The sequence below is a fragment of the Peromyscus leucopus genome, chromosome 5, assembly GCF_004664715.2.
Source record: "Peromyscus leucopus breed LL Stock chromosome 5, UCI_PerLeu_2.1, whole genome shotgun sequence".
Lineage (NCBI taxonomy): Eukaryota > Metazoa > Chordata > Mammalia > Rodentia > Cricetidae > Peromyscus > Peromyscus leucopus.
This window is the reverse complement of record NC_051067.1, coordinates 74,938,475-74,953,246: the sequence shown is the minus strand read 5'-3', so window position 1 is coordinate 74,953,246 and position 14,772 is coordinate 74,938,475. Positions and strand designations below refer to the sequence as shown.

Below are 14,772 nucleotides of genomic sequence, written 5' to 3'. Positions count from 1 at the left end.
CTCGGGCCGAGAGCCCCGGCAGTGGCTCGAAGACTACCCTCTGCTGCGGCAGGAGCAGGTGTGGGGGCAGCACGCCCACCAGCTCCACCCACTGCTCCACACCCGGCTCGTAATGGAGCGGCGGCTGCTCTGGGCTGCCTAGCTGCGAGGCCTCGCCGCAGCACGCTGGCCCTGGCCCGGGAGGCTGGGGCGGCGGCTCCGGCGGCGGCGTGGGCCGGGGTTCTTGCTGCTCTGCCTTCCTAGCGGGAAACTGACTGCCTGAGCTCTGGAGGACAAACAGAGACACTGGGGGGTCACCGGGCTGTGCGCACATGGCCACCCAGATGAAGATTCCCCACCTGGTCTTGTTAGGGAAGGAAGGAATGGACCGGGCGGGCGGTATCAGAAAGAAGCGGGATTCAAATCTAGAACTCTCTTAACAAGACCCGTGTCCTGAGCGGTCGGGTGCTGGGATGGGGTAGGATTCAGGATGGAGTCAGCTGCCCAGGGCTAGAGCGAAGCCTGACCTGTACAGGGCTTCAAACTTTGAGGGATCCCACGGTCTCCGCCCTTCCGGGCCCCCCAGCCCCAGCCCGGCACCAGTCGGATTGCCCCCGACGTAGAGAGATGAGACACGCACCTCCTGAGCAACGTGAACTGGCTGCAGCCCCTGCACAGTCAGCTGCTGCACCGCGGCAGCTTTGGTCTGGGGAGTGGCCTGGACTACCGACCTCTGGGAAAGAAGAGGCAAGTCACACTATGGTAACCATAGTAACCAGGGCAGCAAGTCCCATGCATGCTTGGGAACCTCAGAACAGCATTCCAGGGAAAAGGCTGCCATTTCCCCAGGCCAGGGGCAGCCTTTCCATGTGGGGTCCAGCAACACAGGCCTTCCAGGTTCCTTACTGTCGGACTCTTGTCTGAATCTGGAGGTTCAGAGTGGTTCTAGCCCAAGAAGGGAAGTATCTGAATCCTTAGGGTTGGGTGGTTTCTGTTCCCTCTAGGGAAGAGTCTGTCTATGACTCTGGCCTATGTGAGAATTTCCAGCCTGATACTGGGCACTTGAGGCCTTAGGCATGGTGGGCAAGCTCTCTACCGCTACGCTGTATTCCCAGCATTCTTTCCATTTTTGTTCTGAATCAGGGTCTGAGTACGATGCCAGACTGACTCCGGAGTTGAGATCCCCTGGCCTCAGTCTCTCAAGTAGCAAAGAGTGTGAGGGCACACGTCTCACCTTGGTTCCTGAGAGGCCAAGAGCCCCAAAAGCTAAGCAGTTAGGAAGGACACAAGCCCACCCTTCCTTCTTGATCTGCCCAGGCCACTGTGGCTGGCACTGGAGAATTTGGCCTCCTCTGGAAGGTTGGGCACATCCTGGGGATGGTAGACTGGAGAGATGGCTCAGTGGTTAAAAGAACAGTCTGTTCTTCTCAAGAACCCGGGTTCAATTCCCAGCACGCACATGGCAGCTCACAACTGTCTGTAACTGCACTTCTAGGTGGACACATGCACACAGCCATAACATGCAAATAAAACACACATACACATGCAAAAAAAGTGAAAAACCTGAGGCCTCGCCCTGACACCTTAGGAATAAGCAAGTACTTGGCCTTGCTACCTCCCCTCCTCAGTAAACTGGCCTAAAGAGGCCAATGTGTGTTCTTGCTGTTTGGTTTTGTAGAACCGAGATGGAATCCAGGGCCTTGGCATGATGGGTAAGTACACCCCCAGCCTCCCAAGGTGGGTTTTCTTTTCTTCTTTGTTGTGAGTGTTGCGTGTGTGCACAAGTCAGAAGACAACTTGCTGGCCTTCCTGTTCTCACGCAGGGCTCAGGGATGGAACTCAGGTCGTCAGGCTTAGTGGCAAGTGTCCTTTACCCCCTGAACCACCTCCCTCGCCTACCACCATGAGTTTTCAGAGCCAACGCGTGCCCTCTGAGGTTCTTCCACAAGTGTCACAGTCAGGGACACTGCATCTAGGGAGAGGCTCTTGCCAAATGCCCACATGGCGGCTGGAGCTGGACCCCCTCTGCTTGGCTCTAGCAGGCCAGAGGCACAGACATGGGTGGCTGCTGCCCACCCTGGCCAGGTACCTCTTGGCTGACAGGGACACTCTGCTGGACGCTGTGGACCTGTAGTTGCTGTACCGTGCCTGCAGGAGCGCCAGCTGTCTTGCTGGTGGAGTTGTTGGCCTGCACTGGTGACCTCTATAAGAGAACAAACGCACAGTGTCAGGGCCAGCTTGGGCTGTATCTGAGGCAGCTGGGCCCTAGCAAACCCGCCTGAGAAGACTCTTTGCAAAGGGTGGAATATCCCACAGCAGCCATCACACTACTCTGCAGGGAGGAGCTGCAGGGTGTCCAATCCTCGCAGGACCAGAGGCCCCGTGGGGCTTCCATAATCAGAAGGGCTGCAGCAAAGGTGAGAAAGAACAGGTGGGGCTGGGCTGGTCCCAGGGCCCAGCTCCCACCCCCAGGCTTTCCTCCATTAACAATAGTAACGAAAGTGACATCTACCTTCACTTTCTGCTGCCCCCCCCCCACTTGCTGTGGTGAGTGCTTCTGGTCCCCATTTCCTAGTGGAAATGAATGGGAGGGGTTCCCAGGGCCACGGGGGGGGGGCCGCGGGGAGGGGGCTTGTGTTTGCTCTGGGACACGCTGCACTAGGATGGACTGCAGTTCTGCTAAGAGGGAGCAGATGAATGGTGGATTTCACCTGCTCTTTCTGAGACAGGGTCTCACTCTAAGACCTGTTAGCATCACACCTGAAGCCCTCCTGCTTCAGCCTCTCAGGTGCAGGTATGTGACGACACATCCAGAGCCATCAGCTCTGCCACACAGAAATACGGGCTGCAACCTGTAGATCCTACCCACAGACTCGGCTAAGCCTGGCATCTGGCCTGTATTCTTTTTTAGGTTTTTGTTTTGGAGACAAGGTCTCACTATGTAATAGATCAGGCTGTCCTGGAACTCGATGTGTAGACCAGGCTGGTCTCAGACTCACAGAGATCTATCTTATCTGCCTTTGCCTCCAGCCTGTGGTCTCCAAGCCCTTACTAGTGTGTGTGTGTGTGTGTGTGTGTGTGTGTGTGTGTGTGTGTGTGTGTGTGTGTCGTGTCTGTCTGTCTGTCTGTCTGTCTCAACCTCAGCTCAGCTGCAGGGCCAGGCATTGGCTAGATGCCCCACCAGGGTTCATGGAGCAGGGCTGCTAGGGCTCAGGAGCTGCAAGTGAGGCTAGTCAGAGTGGTACACACCTGCAACCCAGCACTGGGAACTGAGACAGGAGGATCAGAAGTTAGGGGTCGCCAGCTCTACATAGGAGTTTGGCATTAGCCTGAATGACACTGTGAGATCCTGTCTCAAAATAGGTGGTGGGGCAAATATGCTGCTTGGCAGCTATGGGGTACATGGCTGGAACAGGGGAAGGAGATGGGAAGAGGTCAGTGTGGCAGCACCTACCTCAGGGGCAGGGTGCACCGTCAGGGAGACCTGGCCACCCTTCGTGCCCGGCGCTGCGCTCTGCACCACCAGGTGCTGTGTGGGGATAGCCTGGAGTCAGGAGAAGGAGGAGCAGGTCACCAGCATCATCGGCCCAAGTCAAGCGTTTGGTTTTGTTTTCCTGTGCTGGGGGGGGGGGGGGACCTGCACCTCACGGCCATGCCACCACTGAGCACTGATGCACTAGGAACATTCTAGGCACTCCATGCCCGTCAGCTCAGGAACTGCCCCACGTCCCGACACAGCGTAGTTATGGCTCTACTCCAGAGCAGGTGACACCCAAGCTCAAGGCTGGTGAAGGGCTTGTTGAGCACTGGAACCGGTAGCAAAGCCAGAGTTGGGTCCTGGCTCAAAAGGCACGTGGAATATGTTCTAGAGCCCAGTGTGAGGTGCATGTCTGCAATCCTAAGGTCAGGAGTTCAAGGTCATACTCCACCACATACAGAGTTCCAGGCCACATGAGATCCTATCTCAAAACACCTCCCCTCAAGAAAAAAAAAGAAGATGGGCTGGAGAGAAGGCTCAGAGGTTAAGAGCACTGGCTGTTCTTCCAGAGGTCCTGAGTTCAGTTCCCAGCACCCACATGGTGGCTCACAACCACCTGTAGTTAGATCTGATGCCCTCTTCTGGCCTGCAGACATACATGCAGGCAGATCACTGTATACATAATGAATAAATAAATCTTTTTTTTTTTTTTTTTGGTTTTTCGAGACAGGGTTTCTCTGTGTAGCTTTGCGCCTTTCCTGGAACTCACTTTGGAGACCAGGCTGGCCTCGAACTCACAGAGATCCACCTGGCTCTGCCTCCCAAGTGCTGGGATTAAAGGCGTGCGCCACCACCGCCCGTCGAATAAATAAATCTTTTAAAAAATTATTTAAAAAAAAAAAAAAAAGAAAAAAGAAAAAAAAGAAGACAAACACATTCTTGTCCTTATAGTCTGCCAAACTGGGCTGGGGTGTGGCCCGGTGGGCGAGCACATGTTTAATCTGCCCTAGCGCTGGCTTCCAGCCCCAGCACTCAAGCTGACAAACTAGAAATGGTCCAGGGTCCCAGCACCAGACTGTGGCCTTCTGTGAGACGCCACTGTGAGAGGCTGGGGCTGGACCGCAGGTACCGGCTGTCAGTCCTCCCCAGTCCTCTTTCAAATACAGTGACTCCCGAGGCTGCTTGGACAGCCCCTGGGGTATCTGATCTTGTCTGTAGAGGCCACTGCCCAAAGCCAGGAGCTGGGGCAGCCTGTGCTGAGGCCCATGTGTGAGACAAGCAGGCAGGCAGCAGGAACTGGTCCTCGGCCCCGAGGGAGGCTGCAGCAGGAGCCTTACCTGCTGTGGTACCTGGATGTTGGTGAGCTGCAGGGGTGAGGCGTGGCCTGGCTTGGCCTGCACGCTTGCCTGGACCAGCAGCCGCTGTGGAGGCAGAAGGGAAGAGCTGAACTGGGTCTGCTTACCAAGAGGGTGGCTGCTGCCATATCCTGGTAAGACAGGTCAACAGCTTTTCATGGCAGGAAGAAGGGGAGGGCCCCTCCCCCCAGCGCAGGCCCCTCCCCCCAGCGAAGGCCACGTCCTACCTGCTGGCTGCCCCCCCCCCAGTGAAGGCCACATCCTACCTGCTGGCTGCCCCCCCCAGTGAAGGCCACGTCCTACCTGCTGGCTGCCCCCCCAGCGAAGGCCACGTCCTACCTGCTGGCTGCCCCCCCGCCACTCCCGCGCCCCCCAGCGAAGGCCACGTCCTACTTGCTGCCCCACACCCCCCCCCCCAGTGGAGGCCACGTCCTACCTGCTGGCTGCTCTGCACCTGCTGTACCACCTGGGTGGGGACACCGGTTTGGCCTGCCGTGGAACTGGGGCTGGCCTCTGACACAGTCTCACTAGCCCGCATGGCACCTTCTGTGGGAAGAGGTTGGCAGGTCAGCTCTGCCTCTGCCTCTCTACTCAAGAGTGAGCCCATCAGCAGAGGGCAATGCAATCTATAGTCACCCTTAATGAGACCTGAGCTCTCCAAGTCCTGCCTGGTCTTTTCTAGCATCCATCCGAGGTGCATGGCAGAATGGGATGAGGACCCAGAGGACCCAGGATCATTAACATCTGGAATTAGCCCCCTCATTTTCTTGGTTCTGAAGTTGTATGTCTGAGGAGCCTGTTTCCCATACAAACAGAACTATGGATATGGACAGGCAATAGACTAGACCCTCTCCCCCTGGCTCAAATCCTGACAGCTCAGGAGGGACCAAGGTGCTGGGCTTCTCCTGGTTTCTTAGGAAATAAAGATGGTCTGAGCCTTCCTCCTCTACTTGAGCGGGGGGCGGGGAGGAAGGGGCTCGGAGCCCAAAGTGCAGGCAGCCAAGAGGAGACAATCCCAGAACATGGTGCCCCTGCCTGCTCCCAACCCTGCTGTCCGGCCATCCCGTGGGGCCAGCACTATGGGAGCAAGCAGCAGAGTGTGCAGGTGGCTTATACCTGCGACCTTGGGGACCAGCACAGTCCCCACCATGAGCTCAGAACGCCTTCATGCCCTCTCAGGTAAACAACCTGCTTCATGCAGGCTGTGAGGGGCGGGCCAGAGCAGGAGCAAGGCTGGTACCCAGGGCTGCAATCAGCAAGAGGCAGGTCACGTTCCATACACATACTGCTAAGTGATTCATGGGGCAGCAGGGAAGGAGAGAGGGATGGTGCCCCTAAGACACACTGGCTAGGAGATTCTTGCCCAAGCTGGAATGTCATCTGGCCCATGGAGCCTAGCTTGTTCCTTAGCAGCTTAGGGGCCAAGGTCAGGTGGGGCGGCCATGTGCCTGATCTCAGTCTCCAGTATGGTCTAAAGGGACCAAGACCCCAGGCCCACCTTCCTGGGATCTGGCAGTGGGCAGGAGTCCAGAGAGGTGGCTCAGCCCCTCAGGGCTGAAGGGTCACATGGTGGCAAAGGGGTCATCAAAGGGCTGGCCGTGTACACGAACAGCTTCTGGTGTACCGGGGGCTGCCGGAGGGGAGTCTGGGCCCTCGGGGCCAGTGCTTCTCTTTCTCACTCATTTGCAGGTAGCAGAGACCCCTATCACCCAGCTGGGGGGCCTGGCCTGAGTCCCAGGTCTCCCTGTACACCCACATTGTCCAACCCCACACACCAATCTCAAGTTGCTAGTCTTATTAGGCAGGATCACACAGACTGGCTCAGGAAGCCGGGGCCCTCAAAGACACTTCAAGGTTGAGGTTTCCATAATAGGGCTCAGCCTCCAAAAGGGACACAAGAAAGGGACCTGGAGAGGCCAGGAGACTGGCCCAGTCTGCCTAAGAGCATCCAAGTATCCTGTGGCTCTCTCCAGGCCTACTTGGGTAGCTACACCAATTCTAAGCAGTAATAATTAGGTTCTGCTGGAATCTTCCCTCAAAACTACTTTAGGCTTCTCTGGGCCTTAAGAAGGCCCTCTCCCTCAGCCCCTCTGAGAGAAATCCAAGCTAGCCTTAGAGTCATAGGCTCTCTCCCTCACCCCTTACCTGGTGCTGGAGTACAGGGAGTCAGGCCCAGCCCAAGGATGGGTGCTGAACTGAGACTCATGGAGACTCACTGTTGCTCAGGGTGGGAAGCCACACAAGGCATTGGCCCTAGCTACCTGCCCCCTGCAGCTGCACACCTGGGGATCTGCTCCAATCAGGCACCTATCCCTGAAGCAATCCTGTCATCACCTGCCTTGGGGTGGCCCTTAAGGCCCAGGCTCTTCCCTACCCATCCACACCAGGAGGGTGAATGGGCCAAGGGCTTCCTAGTTGTGTTTTGAAAGGGGAGCTGGGAGGAAATTAAGGGAAAATAGGGAGTCAAGGGAAAGCTGTGCCTGTTGGCCATCTCTCTTCTGGGCATGTGCATAAGCAGGGAGGCCCCTGAAAGCTAGGGTAGGAGGCAGAGCTAATTCTCTGTGAACCAGATAGCCTATCTCCTCCTTGTGGTCACTACTTCCTCCGGGACCAGGCTCTCCCACCTGTCCACCCCTCAGCTTAGAGACAGCAAGCTAGCTCTTCAGGAAGCTGAAGGCAGGCTCAGGAGGCTAAACTCTGGTTGTCTCACCAGCCAGGCCCCTCTTCCCCAGAGTAGATAGTAGAACTGTCTGCCTCTCTTCTGCTTGCTCCTGGGGATGGTATGAAACAGTTCAGGGCAAGGTTCTGGGCCCCTGCTGTCCCAGAGAATTATGTCTTCTTGGACCCCAGTTCCCATCTCCACTGGAGACGAGGAGGGCAGAACCAGCCCTCTGTGGCTGTGCACAGCCCTCTTGGACTCTGGAAGGTCCAAGATGAGGGAAGCAGAAAAGCCTGCGTGGCTGCAGCGCCTTCTGCAGGCTGACCGCGCCCCTCCAGGCAGGTCTGGCCCCACCCTCCCAGCCTACAGCCACCTCCTTCCACCTTAAATCCTAGAGGCCTCTCGGGAGGACAGGGATTATGGATCTGTCCTGTCTGACCAGAGAAACCTGAGCTCCTTCCCTAATGTCACCAAAGTCACTTTGGGGCAGAGCATGCCAGGCCCAGGCTGGAGGGCTCAGTTGACTCCTGCTGTCTGGCTTCCAGGGCAAGGGGCAGCCCTTTCCCTGCACTGAACTTGCAGGGTTCCTGGTCAGCCCAGACTGCTCTTGGCTCAGGAGCTGGCAAGGCACCTCGCTGTTCCCTTCTCTGGGGTTAGCTTCCCTTTCCTCAAAGGACTGGTTCACACGAGCAGCCTGGGGAAGGGATTAGGAAGACCCCAGCACAAAAGCCTCTCTCCTCTCCCTCAGAGTTCATGGAGGCATCAAGGACCCTTGTAGGGATGGGCTCACTCCTGCTGGGACTTGAACAGTGGGAAGACATGCCCCAGGACCACTGTGAAGAGCAGGCAATAAGCCACTGTCTGAGGCAGAGGTGTGAGCCTGGCAGAGGCTCCTGTCTAGTGTTACACTAGACAAGAGCTGCTGCCTACCCTACCCTGTCCTCGGGAGGGTGCTATCTCCCACCCCACAGCTAGTGAGAATGGCCTAGGTCTGTCTAACAAAAGGTACTGTGGCCCGGGCCTTTAAAAACCAGGGCCTCCCTCGGTGTGCCATGAAGAGCTAGGAGACGCTGAGGTAGAGACAGGAAGGATGCGAGGTGTTCTAGGCCTGGAAGAGCGTGCCTATTCCAGGCCCTGCTCTGAGGACACCAGGTGCTTGCAGTGGGAACCTGCAGTGGGCCACTCGAGGGCAATGGGATGCTAGGCTAGATGGCCTCGACTGGTTGTACCAGGCCAGTCTTGCGCCCAGCAGTCACTACACAAGGACCCAGAGATATGCCCTGTCCTCAAAACATCACATGATGATGATTCCAGAAAAGTGAAGGAAGATGACGAGTAGGAGCAGAGGCAGAGAAGTGGCTTCTGAGAAAGAGGTCTGGAGAGAGCGACAGAGGACTAGCTGGGCCTGCTGAGGTAGAGGGTGCCAGGGTCAGAAGGGGAGGAAGTAGCTAAGCTAGCGATCTGGCATGGGGACAGGAGACTGCCGAGGCTGAAGCGGTATGTCAGGGCACAGGCTAAAGTCTGGTGGGCCAGAGAGACAGGCACTTGGTGCTTATTAGGAAACCCATGATGTGGAAAAGAAAAATTTGAGACAAGATCTTGATCTGCAGCCCAGGCTAGCCTGGAACTCGGAATTCTCCAGCTGCAGCCTCCCCAGTGCATTTATAGGTGTTCATCCCCACACTTGGCTTATGGGGTACTTTTAAAGCCCTTCTCTGAGGTGGGGCCAGCCTTCCAATATTGCCTACTCCAAGCCCTAGGGGATCCTTTCTGGAATCTGGGTTGAGATAGGATGTGAAGGGGCCTAAGTGACAGTCAGGGACAGGCTCCTTGTTACTGCCGTGAGAGCAAGACCTAAGAAGCTAATCATTAGGGCTGGCCATGGAGATGGTAGAGGTGGAGGATCTGGGTGGGCTTAGGAAGTAGAGGGTGGGGTGCAGCAGCAATACTCAGAGGAGCAGGACAGGAGTAGAGGCTAAGCTGGCCTGGGTGGAAGGAGACATCTCAGAGGAGGGCCTGCAAAGAGAGGGTGGCATTCTGAAAACCATCTGCCAAGCTGGCTCCAGAGACCAGTCTGACCTCCGGTAGCCATGACTAGAAGGACTAGTCACAGGCTCCTTGGCCTCAGGACAGAGGCTAGGGCAGAGACCTCAACAGGAGCATGGAAAGATTTGACACTGGGATCTGGGGGCATGAACCTGTCATCAGCTTCTGAGGAGGATGAGGCAAAGGGATGACAAGGTGAAGGGCAGCTTGGCTTACAGAGTAATTTCAGGACCAGTGTGGGCAACTTATGGAGACCCTGTCTCAAAATAAAAAGTAAAAAGAGGGCTAGGGGTGTAGCTCACTAGCAGAGCCCTGGCCTAGAGTGTGTGGAGCCCTGGGTTCCAGTGCCAGTACTGGGAAGAAGGGAGACAGGAGTCACGACACTCCAGGAGGCCACTGTGAGGGGGTGACGACTGCTGGAGCAGAGGCGGCCCAGCCTGAGCTCCGCCCTTTCTGCAGTGGATCCCAGAGGTGAGGCAAGAGAGTGGAGGCGACAGAGGAGATGGCGGAAGTGAGGAAGCCTGGGCAGGTGTGCAGGACAGGTCTGCAGCAGGAGGGGACGGTGTGCCAGGCTCTGCCTGGAAGCCAAGGATAACAAGAGCTTAGAATGGCCAATGAGTCTGACACGATGAGGTGAAGGGGACCCTGGCTGGAGTTGTCAGGAGCAAGGCCACAGGTGGCTGAGAACAGGGTGGATGAGGAAGCAGGAATGAAAGAACGAGCATTCTGAGAACAGCTGACTTTAAAAGAAGAAGCTAAGAAGCAGACTGCAGACGTCGGCAGAGGGCAGGCCCCAGGGGTCCTGGCTAACAGGCTGGTTATGTGTCTTAGCTGACGGAGGAGGAGTCTGTAGAGGGTCAAGTCTGGCAGGAGAGGCTGGGGCACGTGGATTACTCCACCTCTGAGGGGTTGTAGATGCGCCGGCCAGTACCTGGTCCCGCTGAGGTCAGCTGCATGCTCAGGCGTGGGAGAAACAGTGCAGAGCACACGGACAAGGATGAAGTACCACAGTGGGCATTGTGTGAAGGCAGCATCTTCCTCCTTCCCGCTTCCCAAGAAGGGGAGGGGAGAGAGGGACAGAGGATGGGGACCTGTAGTGACCCCCAGAGGGACAAAACAGACCTAGGGCTCTGGGCCAGGATGGGCCAGCTTCAGTGGTTGGGTTTTTCTCTTGATTCTGGCCTTCCCTTTTCCCCATTCTCATGCTGCGACATTGAACTTCTCCATGGTACAGGGTGGTCATGGACACAGGCGCTTGCTTGGCCACCAGGTCCTGCCCTTCCAGGGAAGAGAGGGGACATATCCCAGCCATCTAGACAGTCTCTCTCAAAGACCCCTCTAGCTAGCCTTCTAAGCACCTCTCACGTGTCCCCAGACACAGAAGCCACAATGGTCCCTGTATCAGCAGTTAAGACCTAGGCAGAGAGGCCCAGGGCTGTAGGCAGCCTGACTCTTGCAGGTGTGTGCAAACTGAATTTCACCATCCCATCCTCTTTTCTGGGGACATTTTACTTAGGGACAGATAAAAACAGGAACATCCCAGCAGGATACAGAAGCATCTCTGCTTGGCCTGACTCCCTTTACCCAAAGATGTCCCAAATCCCACAGGGAGCCCCAGAGAGGATCCCTGGATGCTGAGCTTCCCGAAACTCCTCGCAGAGATTTTCTAAGAGTCCAGCCACAAATGTGGGTGTGAACTTACCTGAGACGGTGACCACGAGGTACTGCTGGGCCACAGGGGAGGGGGCAGGTGTGGCAGGCTGTGAGGGTGCGGGGGCAGCCGGAAGCTCTGCCACATACTGCTTCTGGCTGCCCGGAGGCTGCGTCTGGGGCTGGGGGGTCTGCAGCTCCGTGACATACTGGGGCTGGGGGGTCGCTGCAGCGGCAGGCTGGGGTGCTGTCGGGGGTGGTGGCTGGGGCAGGGCCTGGGGTGGGGCTTGTGGCGGCTGAGATGCTTGTGGGGCTGCCTGTAGCTCAGTAACATAGGACTGTGTTGCCATGCCAACAGTGAGTGATAATAAATAAGGCGGTTTTCCTCTTCCTTGAGAAGAAAAGCGGGGGAGAGAGAAACAGAAAAACAAAAGAAGAAAAAAAAAAAGAATTAATCTACTAGCAGAGGGAAACGGACAGCTCCCAGCTCCCTGGAGATATCTTTGGACTCATCACTAACTTGATTAAGTCCCTGGCTAGATGCAATGGACCATCCCTGTAGGGGATCTGGGAATGGACAGAGACAGGATTCCCCACCCTCATTCTGAGCTGTGACTGTGGCTCTTGCCCTCCAACACCCCCTTCATCTCCCCCATCCCCCCTCCTGCACCTAACATGCCTACAGTGCCTCAGGACAACGCTCCAGACTGCGAGGGGCCCTGTGTTCCTCTCCATAAACGGTATGACTGTCACTTGGGTCAAGCGGCGAGTGTCTGGCCTGGAGCAGCTTCCTTCCTCCCACCATCGAACCAAGGACACCTCTCCCCTTTGAGACAGGAGCTCACTCTGTAGCCCTGGTTGGCCTTGAACTCACAGAGATCTGCCTGCCTCTGCCTCCTGTGCTGGGATCTTTTCTTTGGTGCTCTGGGGATGGGACCCAGGACCGTGCACACGCCAGGCAAACACTCTACCTCTAAGCCATAGCCTCAGCACTGGGTCTTCTGCAACAGGCCTTCCCTGTGTAGTCCAAGCTAACCGTGAATCTGTGACCCTTCCGCCCCAGCCTCTGGAATGACATATGCCACTATGCTACCTCCCAGTGGGCATCTCCTGGGCCTCCTGCTGACATGCGCATTCCAGATCTGCCAAGCTGACAACCAACACCAACCATCACATACTCCATTTTAGATTTGCAACCACCACAGTGGATGGAGACTGAGTTTGCCAGATGAGCTGACGCTCAGAGAAGGTAAGATGCTAGCCCCAGGCCACACAGCAGGGGAGTGGTAGGCCTCTCTAAACCCTTGACAGCTTATCTCAGAGTTGGAGCCAACTGGCCATCTGAGTGTCCTCACAGCAGGATGCCATTCACAGGCCCTGAGGCAGTAATGATCTGCAGGTTCAGGGTGGGACCTCCTGAGGGAGGAGTAGCTGATCCTCTGGCCAGTGCAGAAGCTTTCCTGGCAGCACTGGACCCATCCTTGCATGAGATGGACGATGCCTTTGGAGGGTGCTCATTCCCAGCACCTCAAGGGGAAACTGCAGCCCTCAGCTGTGTCCTTTCCTGCCCTGGGCTCTGGAGGTGACCCTGTGACCCTGAACCACAAAGCACCCAGCTGGGAGCCTGCCAACTGGGAGGCTTCGGCATGGAGCCTCTGGCACCACCGTGGCACCCGTGTCAGCAGGCTGACCTCTAGAGCAGGGCAGCCTAGCCTGAGAGCACCAAGGGGAGAGCTGCAGCCACACAGCAGCCACTGCTCACTCACTCACCTGCAGCCCTGGCTCAGCACGCAGAACCCAGGCATCCTGTCTGTCACTAACGACTCAGTCCCGAGGCCCATGGCCAATGCAGGGTGCTCTCAGCACCAGCGAACAGTAGCCCGGAACACCGCCTGGACCTTAATTACTTCTGACACTCAGCAGACAACAGCTTCCTGTCCTTCCTACCAGAGGTTGCTACCTTCTGCCTTAATTAGGACCGCAGAGCCAGGGAGTCGGCCTGAGCACCGGGGGGACCAACGGACAGTGCGGCCTTAACATGCGCCCACTTCCCTGTGCCTGCCCCTCCGGAGAGCTAGGCCTCACCCTCGGATGGTAAACTCAGGAGGATCCCTAGTGGGCAGCGGAGAATCAGCCTGCACAGGGACAATGCAGAGCTTGAACTTAACCACTCCCGGGGGAAAAGGAAGGGAGAAGAAGAGGAAGAGGAAGGGAGGACTGAGCAAAGTACTGAGGACTGACTGCAACACGGTCCCCAGACCAGAGTGCTCCCCAGGAACAGGGCTTCAGGCACTCTGTCCCCAGACCAGAGTGCTCCCAGGAACAGGCTTCAGGCACTCTGTCCCCAGACCAGAGTGCTCCCCAGGAACAGGGCTTCAGGCACTCTGTTCCCAGACCAGAGTGCTCCCCAGGAACAGGGCTTCAGGCACTCTGTTGGGAATATTATTCTAAGGTGTGTTACTTTTGTTTGTGTTGCATTTGTCTAACTCTGTGAAGCTGTGTGACTGTGCCTGAAAAACACCTGATGGTCTAATAAAGAGCTGAATGGCCAACATCGAGGCAGAAGAAAGGATGGGAGGGGCTGGCAGGCAGAGAGAATACATAGAAGGAGAAATCTGGGAGGAGTGAGATCAAGGAAAGAAGTAATCAGAGAAGGAGGAGGACTCCAGAGGCCAGACACCCAGCTACACAGCAAGTCAGAGTAAGAGAGTAAACTTTACAGAAGGAAGAAAAGGAAAAAGCCCAAAGGCAAAAGGTAGATGGGATAATTTAAAGTTAAGAAGAGCTGGCTAAAACTAAGCCAAGCTAAGGCCGAGCACTCTTAAGTATGAATAAGCCTCTGTGTGTGTGTGTGTGTGTGTGTGTGTGTGTGTGTGTGTGTGTGTGTGATTTATTTGGGAGCTCAGGTGGGTGGTGGGCCCCCAAAAGGCCAAAAAAAAAAACAAAGACCAAACACAACAACAAAATGGCATACCATCTAGAGCCTGAGAAAGCTGAATAAACAAAAAAGGGACATGGCTCCTTTAGGAGTTTGAGCGGGACAGTTTCTGCCAATCAGTCAGTGAGCTCTTGAGCGTTCCTACATGAAGTAGGAACAAAAAAACTAGGTAAAAACGCCTGCCACCTTGCAAGCATCGGCATTCTAGAACACTAGGAAGGTTGAATGCAGTTCCTGATCAGACAAACCTCTGGACAGCCGTGAGTTTTACACTTGGCTTTCACGACCTGAGAATCCAATGGAACCAACTGAGAGTCGCACACTACATCCAGGTGTAGGTTAGCAGTCTAAAGTTTGCTCGTACGGTCAAAAAAGGCTGAAGACATGCAATAAAAGGGGTCCAGACGGAAAAACCTCAGCAGATTACAGTGTGTTTAACAATGTGCGTAGGCTTAAGAAAAGGAAAAGGGGCCGGGCGGTGGTGGCGCACGCCTTTAATCCCAGCACTTGGGAGGCAGAGCCAGGCGGATCTCTGTGAGTTCGAGGCCAGCCTGGTCTACAGAGGGAGATCCTGGACAGGCACCAAAAACTACAGAGAAACCCTGTCTTGGAAAACCAAAGAAAAGAAAAAAGAAAAAAGAAAGGAAAAGGGTATAGTCATAGAAAA

At 55.9% G+C, this 14,772-nt stretch overlaps 1 protein-coding gene and 1 long non-coding RNA gene across 2 annotated transcripts in view; one reads left to right on the top strand and one right to left on the bottom strand.

Annotated features, from left to right (window-relative positions):
• Rfx1 (regulatory factor X1) overlaps positions 1-14,772 on the bottom strand; it is a 36,696-nt gene that overhangs the window by 12,924 nt on the left and 9,000 nt on the right. Inside the window, 6 exon segments of the mRNA XM_028858622.2 lie at positions 620-712; positions 2,069-2,182; positions 3,434-3,523; positions 4,795-4,878; positions 5,249-5,358; positions 11,220-11,558. Of these exon segments, the coding sequence (XP_028714455.1) occupies positions 620-712; positions 2,069-2,182; positions 3,434-3,523; positions 4,795-4,878; positions 5,249-5,358; positions 11,220-11,517 (789 nt within the window). The 5' untranslated portion in view covers positions 11,518-11,558.
• On the top strand, positions 1,597-13,680 carry LOC119088056. The gene is made up of 3 exons (XR_005091633.1): positions 1,597-1,691; positions 11,126-11,238; positions 12,231-13,680. It is a non-coding gene; the product is annotated as an uncharacterized LOC119088056 (long non-coding RNA).